The sequence below is a fragment of the Coturnix japonica genome, chromosome 2, assembly GCF_001577835.2.
Source record: "Coturnix japonica isolate 7356 chromosome 2, Coturnix japonica 2.1, whole genome shotgun sequence".
Lineage (NCBI taxonomy): Eukaryota > Metazoa > Chordata > Aves > Galliformes > Phasianidae > Coturnix > Coturnix japonica.
Window position 1 is genome coordinate 106,958,079 of NC_029517.1, and position 14,686 is coordinate 106,972,764.

Consider the following 14,686-nt stretch of genomic DNA (forward strand, 5'->3'; position numbering starts at 1 on the left):
TACCATACCTACAGCAAACCACTAAACCATATCTGCTAGCTCCCTATCCAGATGATTATAACTTTTTACGGCCAAAGTTCAAAATCTGAATCCGCAGATACAAAACTAGCAGACTAAACAAGAGATTTCAGTTTTATAGCACATGGAACATTAAAATATCCTCTTTGAGGCCATTAGGAATGCCATTCTCTCTCAGTATTAGGCCTTTTAAGAACTGAATCGTTGCAATTCGGAGGAGCACAAAGGTATCTAAACACTGTCTAAAGCAACAAAACTCTTCGGAACTAGGAGAAAAACTTCTTAATATTATATTAATATTATACATGTTTCAAAACCCTCAAATGCTAACGCTAATACTAGCAATTTATTCACCACACACTCATATTACAATGCTACATAAGTCACAAATCCACAAAAACACGGTTTTAAAAATTTTCAATTTTGAAATTTATTTAGAACTCAGGGGTTAAGTGTGGTAATTTTCCAATGTATTAATAGCACACCCATGTCACTACCAAAGAAATTGCACTAATTCCCTCTGCCCCCCTCCCCATTAGAAATCTGCAGGTTAGTTTTCTTAACAGCCAGTGGTTTTGCAAATAGTGTGTTCTAGGACACTACTGCGTTTCCTGAGTGTTCAAAGCTACTGTATGATACATCAAGCTGAAGGAAAAAACAATGAAATTATCATTCAGAAATAAAACAGGTATTTTTATCTTGCTGCTGGAGCATGGAATCATAAAACGCAACGTATTTCAACAAGAGGTTGTTTTGGAATGCTTAAAACAAATTACTATTTTTTATTATTTTTTTTAAATGACATTATTTTTACTTCTATTTTAAACTAAACAGTCTGAGCTTCAAGCCATTGACCTCAAGACTATTAAAAATGGCTGAAGAACTTAAGACTGTCAGCCTGCAGCGTAGCTGGAACTTCAACATCTACGTCAGTACTTCTTCAGCTTTTAGAGTATATTCCTACCGGCGCTAACAAAAGCAACATAACAAGATATTTCTCTGTTCTTTTTAGTGCTCTTGAAAATAAGATACTAATAGCACTGACCATAGTGCTCAGACATAGGATTTCAGACAATCGCCTTGCAATACCCTTCAGCTTTATCATGCAAAACCAATCTAATTATAAACATCCCCATGCTAAACACGATAAATTGTGCCAAAGTGTGTGATGTGAATTAACATCAGCTCATCTATCAACATGTTGACACATTGACAATGCTTGTCCATCAAGCATTGCTAAAGTCCAGAGTAAGTTCATTTTGTCAGAACTGAACTCGTCCATAGGCAGACTGCGCAGCCTATGCAAGTTACCATTTTTTGTCTGGAAAACCTCAGATTGTGTTTATGTTGGCAATCAGGCTTAGACAAGAGTTTCACCCTTAGTTAATATATTAATGAAGAGATCCAGCATCTGTTAGTGAGACTTTTCCATAAAAGAGCACAATCATTTCTTAATCAANAGCTGGTGGAAATGCTAACTACATTGTTCTTGCATTGCTTTTCATGACACATTCTCATTTACAGATTACTTTGGCAGGAGGGTTCTTCAGGCCGTGACTGAACAAGAAGCAACTTCGTCTCAGTTCTTCTTTATTTTTTTTTCTCATTTTTTGCTTCATGGAAATTTGTTTTAAACTAAGAACCATCTATATAGGCAATTGGAAGCAGGAATTAATAAGAGCTAATGTGCTTCACTCTAGTTTGTGAGTGGCTTGCCAATCCTTTTCCTCTAAAATATCTGTAAAAACATTGGAAATAACTATATTACATTTATTTAAAAAAGCTCCTAAAACATCTTCTTAATGCCCTTTCCATCCAATACAAGGCCTCCACATTTAGGGTCTTTTTCTGTGGATTTTAGGGAGAGGTCAGGGAAGAGGTAAAGAATAGAATAACTGCTATCATTTCAGTTGCTATTTGAGAAAACTGGAATGACTGCTAATCTAAAGATTAAATACAGTACGTCATCCACCACAACAATGGAAATAAATCATAACTGAAACTATATAGAATCCATATCTGGCCAAGTGACAGTACATTAAGAACAACTTTATACGTTACACAGAATATACACAGATTAAAAGCCACTGTCAGTATGATCACGGTGTTACTGTACAGACTAGTGACTTGAATATTTGTAATTACTGAAGGAGAAAATTCAGGTTAGAAAGGAATATTGCATCAAATACACTTCTTCACTTGTCTAAATGATGATTAAATTAAAGGCCTTAAACATTCTCCTACGTACTCCACTTCCAACTTAAATGGAATATTGCTGTCAGTATACAAACCTTAGAGAGGGCACTTCTAATCTAGTTAGTATAAGTATGCTAAAGGACAGCCACCTTATAAAGGAGATTAAGTTCAGATGTTTAGAAACTTGACCAATAAGAGAAAGTTAGAAACCCTAAACAACTACTTGTGTTTAACTATAATTACCTTTTAGAGAGCATTAAGCTAAACTCCAGTATTTTATACAGTCACTGTATTAAAAGAAAATTCTACCACACCTAAAGGATAAGGCATAGCCATCTACTAATTGGCATATCTGTTTATTTGTCTCAGTTGTGAAAAGGTCCTTATTTGTGTAAGCAGCAAAACAAATCTCAACTGAATGATTGCTATATGCAAAAGGACTGAAGACAATTGCCTCTGCAGTGAACTTTACAGTTCTCAACAGCACACACGCAACATGCTATCTGAAAAAAGTTACTAACTTAACTACATGTATTAAATACTGAAAAAAGTTTTACATTTTTATTATAATTTATTTTATTTAACAATCTAAGAAGTTTGCAGCCATCAGAAGTTCCAGTGCAATTTCAGGTGCAATTGGGAATTCAGGAATCTCCGTAGAGCTGTTAGTATAGCGGACCTTGTAGGTGAAATACATGCATACTTTGGATAGGACATGGGATGGAATCTCTCTAAAATTCACCTCATTTGTTTCATTTTCTGCAAACTGTCCTGTGGGAAAACAAACAAATAAAAAAATCAGAATCTCAATTCACCACAAAATGAAACACTTTACTACAGTAAATACAGAATCACAGAATGACCCAGGTTGGAAGGGACCTCAAGGATCATGTAGTTCCAACTCCCCTGCCTGGCAGGGCCACCAACACACACATTTACTAGATCAGGTTGCCCAGGGCCCCGTCCAACGTGGTCTTGAACACCTCCGAGGACGGGGCATCCACAACCTCCCTGGGCAGCCTGTTCCAGGGTCTAACCACTCTCATACAACATAAAACACAGCATAAAAATACAACATACTCCAAATAGACTTGCTGGGTTCCATACTCCTAGCTGCTATGTTCTTCAGTGCAAAGCAGGGTGTTTTGCATTCATAACCCTCACAAATAAGAGGATCCCTTGCATTAGAAAATGTTTGTTCATTTAGGCTGCAACACATTAATATTCTGAACCACTGCACCAGTAATTTAGGTGTAATTCTGATGCTTGCTTTTGAGAGGTTCTCTAAAACTGCAATGTGCTCAGAACTAAAGCTCACAATATCATTTAGAAAAAGAGGTATACATACAAAATTTTAGCTATTATTTATCTATTTAGCTATTATTTATCTTCCTCAAGAAAAAAAAATGTTTTACATATGCACACTCATCAGTTCTGTCTCCTTCCACTACGGCTGAATTTCTTGGACGGTTTCTGGCAGATCTGACGCAAGGTTGAAGCCTTAAAGATACACTAACTTGACAAGCTGTGGGAAAAAAGGCATGTAGGGACAAAGAGGGAAACCCTAGTTGTACTGGAGGAAAGGTTACATACTGTAAGGGCTTATCCCTGCTAGATTTGAACATTTTACCCAAAGCTCAAATCTCAAAACGCGAGTATATTTGAACCTTTCTTTTGTGCCCTCTAAGCATGACACAGAGAATACAAAATCATCCTGTTAGTCCCACAGCCTTCCTCTACTGTTATCTTTGTCACTGCTTTTCTTATCTCCCAACTTAAAACTTAATAAGCTGAAAGACAATACAAAGCCCACTAACATATACTCCATATTTATAGGTGACCTAGCAGTATGTAGTCATCTCTAAAGGAATATCCTTGTAGAGATCCCTTTCATTATAACCACAAAGCAGAGCCATTTACTAATGGCTACATATATTTGCGTAGAAATATCTGAACACACATACTGAAGCCAATCTGCCTTAAAGTTTATAATAGAAACAGTAGGAAGCAACACAACTGTTAGCATATTGACAATGCCACCATACTTAAATAGAAAATGCTTACACATCAGTGAAATTATGGCCTGTAGGCAGTAAGAATAACTTTACTTGCAAACTTGTTTATCTTACAAATGTTTATGTAAAACATGCTTAAATGCTGACTTCTTTACAGAGACACTTTTCCAGCCCTCTTTGCATTTTATTTCTTCATATTGTTACAGATCACAGAACAAATTTAGAGCGGGTTTTGTAACTACTCTTCCTGCACACCTCGGAGGCAGATACGGACTGAATTAGACAATGGATCCGCAATGTATTTTCATGTTCATTTTACAGAATATTAAGCTGAGAATTTTAATTGATTAATTTGCTCAACTATTATTGAGTAATTTGGAAGTATACTCAGCAAATAGATCTTGACAGCAATTCCATTCATCACAATTGAAAAGTGAATGACCATATTTGGATCAGAGGTTGATACAGCTTACTTCTACTTAACTGACCAAAAGTAATTGTTTGGGACAAGGGTAGAGAAGAAAGAAAACATGCAAGTCAACTCATTCTCTTCTCCACCCTTTCATGCTTCAACAATTAATTCAAACACTTAAACCAGGAGTAGTCTCACAAACTTAGTAACACGTGAGGGCTTTCCCTTTGGTTAATTTATCTCTACTTCAGACTTACACTAAATTGTGCCATTAATCTCAAGTACTCCTTGACATAAAGACTTTGTGAATACTTGAAGTTCAACCACCAAGGTAGCAATGGAGTCATTTGTCCTGAATTTGAAAGCTGCAAGCTTCATATAATGACCACAAGTTCATTTAACAGAGGAAAGTGGTAGTAATAACATCGTAAAATTATTAGCTGCCCAGAAACTTAGAGTCCAATTATATGGTATACAATGCACCACAGAGGTGGACTATTCCAATGGAAATGGAATTAGAAATGGTTTGAACAAGTTATTATTTGTTCCAACTTTTGTCCACTATATAACAGAAATTCAAATAGTTCAACAGAGAAAGAGAAGGACATGAAAGTATTACATCTGTTACACTTACCTGGTCCACTCAACATAGCTTTTATTGTTCCTGATGTTAATGCATGCTCTCTTTTTACAATGAACTCATGGCCATCAGAAGATATTAACTTCACATACATCGCATCTGGGCCCTCACACCCACCGTATGTTTTCTCCTCTCCATCTGTGACAGAAAACAACAGCTTCAGTATACAAGGACTGATTCCAATTACTAAGAACACAAGCTTGAGTCTTTCCCATGACCACGTTTGCAGATGGAAGAACCACTGCAGACCACCAAAAATAAGGTAAATATTTGCACATTTCAAGACTTCTCTGAAGAGTCTGGAGACCTATTTCAAAAGAGGAATTTTTAGAAAATGTATCTATTTTGATTAACATCTCCCCTCTCTCCATCATCAAATTCTGACATGATTTCAACAATCTGTGTAGCAAAGAAATTTTCCTTCAGATGATAATTTACTCATTTGAAGAATATGCTACTTCTTCTATTCACAAAATTATTGCCACCTCTGGCATGCCAGTACTTATAACTTAAAAGTCATCTGAATATGAAACTAATATCTTAGAAATAATGACTACAAGAGAAAAAATGCTTTCTGAAGTACAGTAGAAATGAAAGCGATCAGAGCAAGTACGTCTATGCTAGAAAGCTGAAACTGAATGAATTCCTTGCTCACTGGCCAGTCAGACTAAGAAAATTAGTGCATATTCATGTTGTGACTTTGGTGAGAAAGCACAAAAACCCAGTAAGTTTGTGAAGTGACCCCATAATGGTTTTGACTATGCTTTTCCTGTCTCTCTTCCCCCTCTTTTGTCTTACTGTGTACCTGCCTATCTGTTTTGACAACATGCTTTTTGGGGTAGGAATCACTGAAGGTTGGGCTACGTGATCTTGTAGGTCCTTTCCAACCTTGCAATTCTGTGATTCTATGACTATTCTGTACCCACATCATGCTCAGAACCAAGATGACTTTGGAGTTGGTCTTCATGCACTCCTGTGAAGTGTAATTAAGATTATCGTAACTTTAAGCCTTTCTTCCACTTTTGTTTAAAATGCAAAGAAAATCTCAACTCAATAAATATACAATTTCTATCATATTCAGATTGGGAAGTTAATGTCATATTTCAAATACTGCATGGAGTACAGAACCAACATGTTAAGTATTGCTTCAGTTGTTAGAAATTAATACTTGAAATCGACACCACACCTAAGATTTAATTTTCAGGACAGTATTAATTTTGGCAGTAAAGTAAAACTGGAAGTCTTCAAAGTTCTAACAGCTTGGAAAATTAGATGATACTTATATGCTTCTAGAAGAGTAATCCACTGCCAGTATTTCATGACTGCACGCAGGAGTACAGAGATAAAACAAACTACAAACTTGACATCTGCTGTTATTGTTGTTTTTATTTCTAACAAAACAAAAAAATATAAAGTACATTAACTATAATGTATTATCTTTCACTGTACCTGGTGCTATAGCAAATATAATATTCTCCTCATCAACTAAGTTGTTTTGTGAATTTGAAATAAAAATAGAATTACTATATAGTTAGTTACTGACAATGTCGGTAATTTGCCATTAGTGCCATAGATAATAAAATACTTTCAGAAGAAGTATAGCTAGCACCAGAATCTTTTTAATCTTGTTTCATTAACCATCACTTGTAGTGAGACGGGTTTGATTAACCAAGTTTCACACGCACAGTAATTTAACTGTCAGTCCTTATTATGATCTCTTAGCCGGAATTGAACAATGACTGACCTTAGCAAACAATGAAAAAAGTGAGAAATTTCAGCTGCTATAGAGGGAAATTTTCTTGTTCCATATCTAAAAGTTTTGTGCGGTAAAACATAAAGGCATTCTACTTTAGCACATACATTTTCACCATTTGGTATATTAAGGATAAATTACATTTTACTGTTAGACAGATATTTATCTCAATAAACAAACATTCACACACACACAAAAATACTCTAAAAAGTACATTAGCTGGAAGTTCCCCAAAGTTTTCAGGCTACAATAAAAAACAACACACACACTCTCACACAAAAAGCTACAAGATCAACACTTAACAGTCTTATAGCCCAACTCCTCTTAACAATTAAAGAGCTAAAATGTTTCACGTGACAAACAGCAATGAAAACCTAAGAAAAATCCACTTACCCATTCTCTTCTTATAAAAAAATTATTTCTTTTCAACCACAGCTTTTGCAATAGGAGCGTCTGAAAATACACAAGGCAATGTTTTTAGTCACTAATACAGTTTCTTAAGTCAGCACTAGTTATTAACTTTTATGTTATTATAATGGCTATTAAAAAGAATATGACGACACAAAGCATACAGTGTCATGGACACTAAATACTGTTTTGAAACCTGGTGTTTCTTGGTTTGGGTTGGCTTTTGTTGTTGTTCTTTGCCATATATATCCCACCAGCTTACCAAATTCTAGAATCTCCAAATTGTAGTTTTGCTAAGAAAATGTTTCTTTATAGTTTTTAACAGCCCTTGATGATCATGCCAATATTTTTTCAGGAGCTTGTTACACTCGTATTACCACAGCCACCACCCACACAGTTGTAGCAGGGAGATAAAGAAAGCAAGTTCCGCCATAGCGCAGAAGGCACTGAAGAGAATAAACTGTGTGTCTACAGAAGAAAAGTCAGACAACAGTTCAGTGAATACAGGAGGGGTTGTTGCATCATGAGGGTATCCTGGTATTCACTGGACACCACAACAAATTGGAGAAGAGCAAACAGGAATTCTACAAAGTTCAACGGCAAATGCACCTTTGGAAGAATTACACTATGCAACAGTACTGACTCGAGGCCAACCAGTGCCTCAGTCAGAATGAGATCCAAGGGTGCTGGTAGGGAAGCTGTGGGATTGCAAGAACACACCCCAGCAATGTGCCCTTACAGCAAAGAAGAGCACGACTGTCCCAGGCTAATCGAGGAGGCACACGACTGTCAGCACACTGAGTGAAGGCATCCTCCCCTTCTACTCAGCCCTGGTGGGATACATGTGGAGTCCAGGTCTGGGCTCCTCAGTACAAAATACACTGAAATGCAACCTGGATTGGAGCATCTGTCAGTCACAGGGAGACTGACAGAGCTGGGGAATTTAGGCTGGAGAAGAGAAGGCTCAACGAACAATCTGATCAGTGTGCATTAAATACCTGGCCCTCCAAGCTGCCCTTCCTAGATGACTGAGAGTTCATGACACATACATCAATGTCATTTAGGTAATCTACTCCAGATATTTAATGTAGGTATTCACACGGTAAGTTAACCAGGAATTCCACTGCTTCTAAGCTGACACTCAGCTTGCTGCAGATGTTATGTGTCATGAAACGATTTGAAAGGATTATAGAAATGAAAGCACTTGTTTGCATAACAGATCTAGTATTTTCAGATTCAGCGTGCAGTTCTCTATATTGAACTGCATCTCTGCTGTGGCAAAGAAAACTATGAAAGAGAAATTCCACCCACCTGCTGTCCTAAAATTCCTTTCGTGTCTACAGCTACTCTCCAAACATTAACCCAGCACAAATCAATGACGTACTGTTGCGTGCCCAAAGGTTCAGCAAAAAATGACCAGTGATTCTGAGTAGTTATTCAGCAGAAGCCTGGGGGTTGGGGCAGCACAAAGTCTCCTAAGAATTCTGATAATTCATTTAATTGCTATGAAAAGCAGTGAGCAACAAGCAGACGCATGAGCTGCCATTACTCACTATTGAGAAGGATCCCAAGGAGGCGTGAAAAAGCAGAAGAGACTGCTCCCCTCATCTCCACAAAAAAAAAAAAAAGTAAGCAAGTTGACTTGGAGGAGGTTTTACAGAGATTCCTGAGCAAAGTCTAGAGAGTCAGATCTCTGAGAGCTGCAGTTTCTTGCTATTGCAAACAGCTTCACTTCTCAACAGTACTTCAGTGCTGAGTGTTGATTTCTTCTATCTCCCTTTTTTCATAACCATTTCAGGCAAGGAAGTATGAGATAATCCCAATGGTTACTCAAGCTCTCACATGTTAGTAACCTAACATGTAAGAAGTGAATCTGTTATTTCCTTGATAACAAGAAAGGAAGGCAAACTAGATGGAGTCTGGACAGGGCAAATCATCTGGTGTTAAAATAGTGCGATATGAGCACAATTGTCTAAAAGAATAAAGTAAGATGATGCAAATGTTCATCAGCTGGACTGAAAAGGGCTACTAAGGAACTGTGACAAAAGGGCAACAGATTATCACACAAAGAAGTGACTCACTGGTCTTGAAAAACAGCACATAAATTGAAGCTGTATGAAAATTCATTATCTTCTTTGAAAAGAAGGCTCCATGGGGACCTTACAGTGGCCTTCCAGTACCAGAAAGGGCCTACAGGAAAGCTGGGTAGGGACTTTCTATAAGGACACATAGCAAGAGGACAAGGAGAAATGGTTTTAAATTCAAAGAGGGTAGAGTTAGACTAGGTATTTAGGTAAATTCTTTACTGTGAGAGTGGTGAGATGCTGGAACAGGTTGCCCAGTGAGGCTGTAGATGCCCCCTCCCTAGAAGCATTCAAAGCCAGGTTGGATGGGGCTCCAGATCCCTCACAGCTTTGTTGCCCTTCTCTGGACACTCTCTAGGGCCTCAATGTCTTTCTTGTAGTGAGGGGCCCAAAACTCAACACTGCAGTTGAAGTATGGGCTCACCAGATCTGAGTACAGCGGGGCAATCGCTTCCCTGCTCTTGTTGGCAATACAGATTCTTATACAAGCCAGGATGCCATTGATCTTCTTGGTTACCTGGGCAGAAGTAGTTCAAATTGGAAACACTATGGAAAGGAGCTACTGACATGACCAAAAAGCCTCTTGTATAACAAAAAAACTAGAAAGTCTTGCTTGTTCAGCTTCGCAAAATGAAGATGAAAACAATTCATCAAAAGGATAAGCAAAGAGGGAAAAGCACGCCAAGATTATTCCTTAGTTTAAGTCCAATTGTTGAACATAACAGTATTAACAAAGAATAAAACGTGCATTGCTAATACAGAACAAAAGTAACATAACAGCGCTAAAAACAGAAGGCTCAGGAAGCCTACCTACTTTTAAGATAGTAACATCATACATCCCACCTTGGAAGCAAGGGACGGAACTTGGTTCCACTTCATATAGATTTTCTTCTGATAAAACACTGACAGCAAAGAGCATAAAAGGATCAATGCAGTAAAAGATACAAGCTAAAGAAAACAGGAAATTTGGAAAATCTATAACAAAACTAAAACACTGTTAGCAAGTATTGGTTCCTCTTCTGGATCAAGAAGTGTGTCATGATACATTATGAAGATCTGAACATTTCAACATGATTGTTTAGTGAAAAGCATCTTCTTTCAACAACTGCACCCAAGTTATCTGAGATATTATTAACGTGATCTTGCACAAGCCACAGCTTGTTTTCTTCAGTCAACTCCCTTCCTGGTTCATGAGCTTACACAAGTTAGTGGAAGCAGTAACACATTTACACCTTGAGATAGAATATGAGTATCATAAACCACCAGAATTGTCAACACAAAGCAAACGTTCCTGTTCCTGTGTTTAAATACGTTACTCTCCTCACAACCCCAAGAAGAAATAGTGTGGTGTAGTGAGTTTACTTTTGATTTTGTTTCTCTTGAGCATCAAATGTAAGAAAAAAGGAAAGCCCACAACCCCTTTCCTAACTTAGGGCCAAAACTGCATGTTTGTCAACCAACACACCCAGAACCTGTGTGACGTGATGTAGGGAGCCTGCTTTGGCAGGGGGGTTGGACTCGATGATCTCTAGAGGTCCTTCCCAACCCCTACAATTCTGTGATTCCTTCTACACCTTCTAAGCCCAGAAGGCTAAAATATGGTCGATGGGCCTATGTTAATTTAACTGAACACACACAACTGCCGCACACATTCCAGAACGTCATCTTTTTAGTCGTTAGCACAAGAAACTTAAATCTATGCAAACATTTGCAAGCACTCAGATTCTTTGTTCCCACAGAAAAATGTCTGAAACTCAGATTCTGGTGTAGGGTAACTCAAAAGGCTTCCAATTCATTAGCTGTGCAGTACAGGCACACACACGTCTTTTGTACGCTTCAGTTGGTGGCATTTTTGTGTTCTGTAAGATCAACTTTATGGAAAACGTGGGGCAAATAGCAAAAATGCCTTCACAATTCCTGGGTTTGTTGAGAAGCCAGATGTGGAATTTTCTGAGTGTCATTTGTAAATCAGGAAGAAATCTTCAGAAAAGAAAGGCCATTGTGTGCAAAATCAATAGTGTCTTACTCTTAAATTCCAAACTATAGTCCTAATGTAGATCCTAAAGAGAAGCTTGTTTAAAAATACTACTCTTCAGTTTAATATTTGCTGTTTAGGGTACACAAAATATAACGTAAATATGGATTGAAACATATTTAGAGGGAAAACTAGTATAGCAAGATTGCCAGATCGGCTGATTTACTAGGAAGGTTCAGCTAAAGCTGAATGCTACTTCAAACAAACAGGTGAGATATGATGCCAGGTATGGAGTCTCAAAGGCCTCGCTTTATTTAAGGTATTCTTTTTTCTTAGGAAACTTTCCAGTAATTCCCAAGAGAAACAAACAAAATAAGTGTCAGAGTTTTCTCCCTAATATACAAGAAAAGCCTTGGTTACTTTATATTTCAAGCTGGTAGAGGGAATAAAGCTGCTTCCAAATTATTAATACAGTGTCAACTTCTGGTCTCTCATCAGAAACATTCATCAGAAATTACAGTTATGCAAACTACCCCACAACAATGGTAACTACATTCTGAGCCATTCCAAATGCAAGCAAACATAAAAATCCTATATAAAATTTCCTTTATTTTACTCTGATTAAATATATAAATATACATCTGATTAAATATATATATATATATATGAATGATATTTTACTCTGAAATACATATATGTATTTATAATCAGAGTAATATATATATATATTTCTAGGACAAAATGTAAGGCATACAGAGAGAATTCCAAAAAAACACAGCAAAACCACCTGAAGTTAAGCAAGCTTTCAAAATATATTAATTTATTCCCATAGAAAGTATAAGGGGCAAATGGATTGGGCAAAATTTACAAGGTGAGAGACAGAAGTGGGTATCTTACAAAACTGGATCTCCTCACTGAACCAGTATTAACTCCTCACATTAAGACTACAAGAAATTTGGTACATCAGTCTATCACCATTTCAGTAATAGGAAGAAAAAATATCACATGATTTTTCTCTATTACAAAGAAATGCCAGAAGTGATTAAAGTTTCTAAAGATCACATCCCTGAAATCTCTCAGTGTAGATGGCAAATCTCAGGGAAAAAAATTATTTACATGCTAAATAGCTGATCTCAAGATGTATTAGAGAGAAACACCTCCCTTTCTAAGGACCCTTTCAGTTAATAAATAGCACTTCACTCCCAATTATGCTTTTGTTGTTAGCATAGCAAAAGTAAGAAACTTGAGTATGGGAGGGGATACTCATAATACAGGCTGTTCTTATCCTAAAGGTCTGCAAGATGTATGTATATATATATACACACATCTACATTCCAAACTGAAGTTCTGCAGCAGCAGAACCAGAGCAAACCCAAGTAAACAGCAAACCTATGGCTACATCTCCCTAAAGTGCAATGCTCATATCACAATCCACAATATTAATCATCTTTAAAGCCCCTTTAAATAATACTACATATTATATGTATATACGTATTATACCAGCCCCCAGAGCTGCCTGCTAGTGTCACACTTCTCACACATATACCTAAAGCCATCAGTAACTTATCAAAGCTCATGGCCACCTACACTAAAACAACGTCTGCCTTTAAGGAGCACGGGCTGCTCCGAAGCACGTTTCCTTTACAACACTTCAGTCAGTCTATCGCTCTCCCCCATCGGTTTTGCTTACACCCACCGACCATTTCAGCCATAGCACTTCACGCCTTGGCACAACAACCCCAGAGGACGCATCTTAAATTCTTTCGGCCTTAGTTTCTGCCCTTTCTTTAGGGCACGGCGTGAGAAGAGGGTGGACGTCATTTGTAGCGGAAAAAAAAAAAGTTGAAGAGCGATATTTAATTACAGCAGCTTGCTGGAAAGCCCCTTTCCCTGCGGCGCGTGGAATTCGGGTTGACTTTAACAGAGACTTTAACGCGCTGTTCGCTCCCAGCAGCAGAACCGCAAGCTGTGAACCCCTGTGTACCTCCCACACCACCTCCCTACACGCCCCCGGCTCTTCCAGGCCTCTCCTCTCAGCGCTCCGGGCCTTTCGCCCTCAGCAGCGAGGCTCGCTGCTCTCCCAAGGGCAGACCCCAAGGCAGACCCCGGGTCCAGCTCTGTGCCGGCCGTGCCAAGCCCTGTCCACCACTCACCCTCCGGTGCCGCTCCCTCCGCCCCGCTCGCAGGGCCCCGCCGTATCGGGCCAGCTGCCTCCCAAGCGCTTCCGTTGGGTCACGGCGCACATCCGGCCCCCCGCGCCTTGCCCTTGGAAGGAGTGAGAGCGCCTGGCTCCCGGCGTGCTGCGCGGCAGGAGGGGGCATGCCGGGAACTGTAGTTTATGGGGGGTGCAAGGCGTTGTCCGCCATGTTAGAAGAAGTGCAGGGAGGTGCGATAACAAGGTTTGCAGCGGGGCCGGATGGAACTGATGCTGAGTGTACACGATGGCTGGCCAACAAAGCGCCGGGATTAGCCCGACCGCTCGTCCTTGGCAGTGCTGCCATGTTTATCTGTGCATGTTTCACAGAATCACACACAGAATGAGCCGGGTTGGAAGGGACCTCAAGGATCATGTAGTTCCAACCCCCCTGCCTGGCAGGGCCACCAAACATACACCTTTACTAGATCAGGTTGCCCAGGGCCCCGTCCAACCTGGTATCATCATCATAGTATCATAGTCTGGTGCGGGTTGGAAGGGACCATAGAGATCATCGAGTCCAACCCCCAGGATTCGAGCCTAATGTGTAGCAGAGCGGCACTTCTACCACTTGAGCCACAGGGGGGATTTGAACTCAGGGCCTCCGGTGTTGCAAGGCAGAATTCCTACCACTGCGCCACCGGGGCACACAAGGTGTGGTCAAGACCTTGGTGGTCTTGAACACCTCCAAGGACGGGGCATCCACAACCTCCCTGGGCAGCCTGTTCCAGGGTCTAACCACTCTCCTAGTGAACAACTTCCCCCTAACATCCAACCTAAATCTTCCCTCTTTTAACTTAAAACCATTTCCCCTAGTCCTGCTATTGTCAGCCCTTTCAAAGAGTTTACTCCCCTCCTGGGAGTAAGTTCCCTTCAGGTATTGAAAGGCTGCAATGAGGTCACCCCGCAACCTTCTCTTCTCCAGGCTGAACAAACCCAACTCCCTCAGCCTGTCCTCATAGGGGAGGTGCTCCAGCCCCCTGATCATCTT

The 14,686-nt window shown here is 39.3% G+C and overlaps 1 protein-coding gene across 1 annotated transcript; it reads right to left on the minus strand.

Annotated features, from left to right (window-relative positions):
- Positions 1–797: 797 nt before the first annotated feature.
- On the minus strand, positions 798–13,786 carry ELOC (elongin C). The gene is made up of 4 exons (XM_015855795.2): positions 13,655–13,786; positions 7,428–7,487; positions 5,276–5,419; positions 798–2,985 (listed from the first exon to the last, which is right to left on the minus strand). The coding sequence occupies exons 2-4, from the start codon at positions 7,429–7,431 to the stop codon at positions 2,795–2,797; spliced, it is 339 nt and encodes a 112-aa protein (XP_015711281.1). The 5' UTR covers positions 7,432–7,487; positions 13,655–13,786; the 3' UTR covers positions 798–2,794.
- Positions 13,787–14,686: the final 900 nt, after the last annotated feature.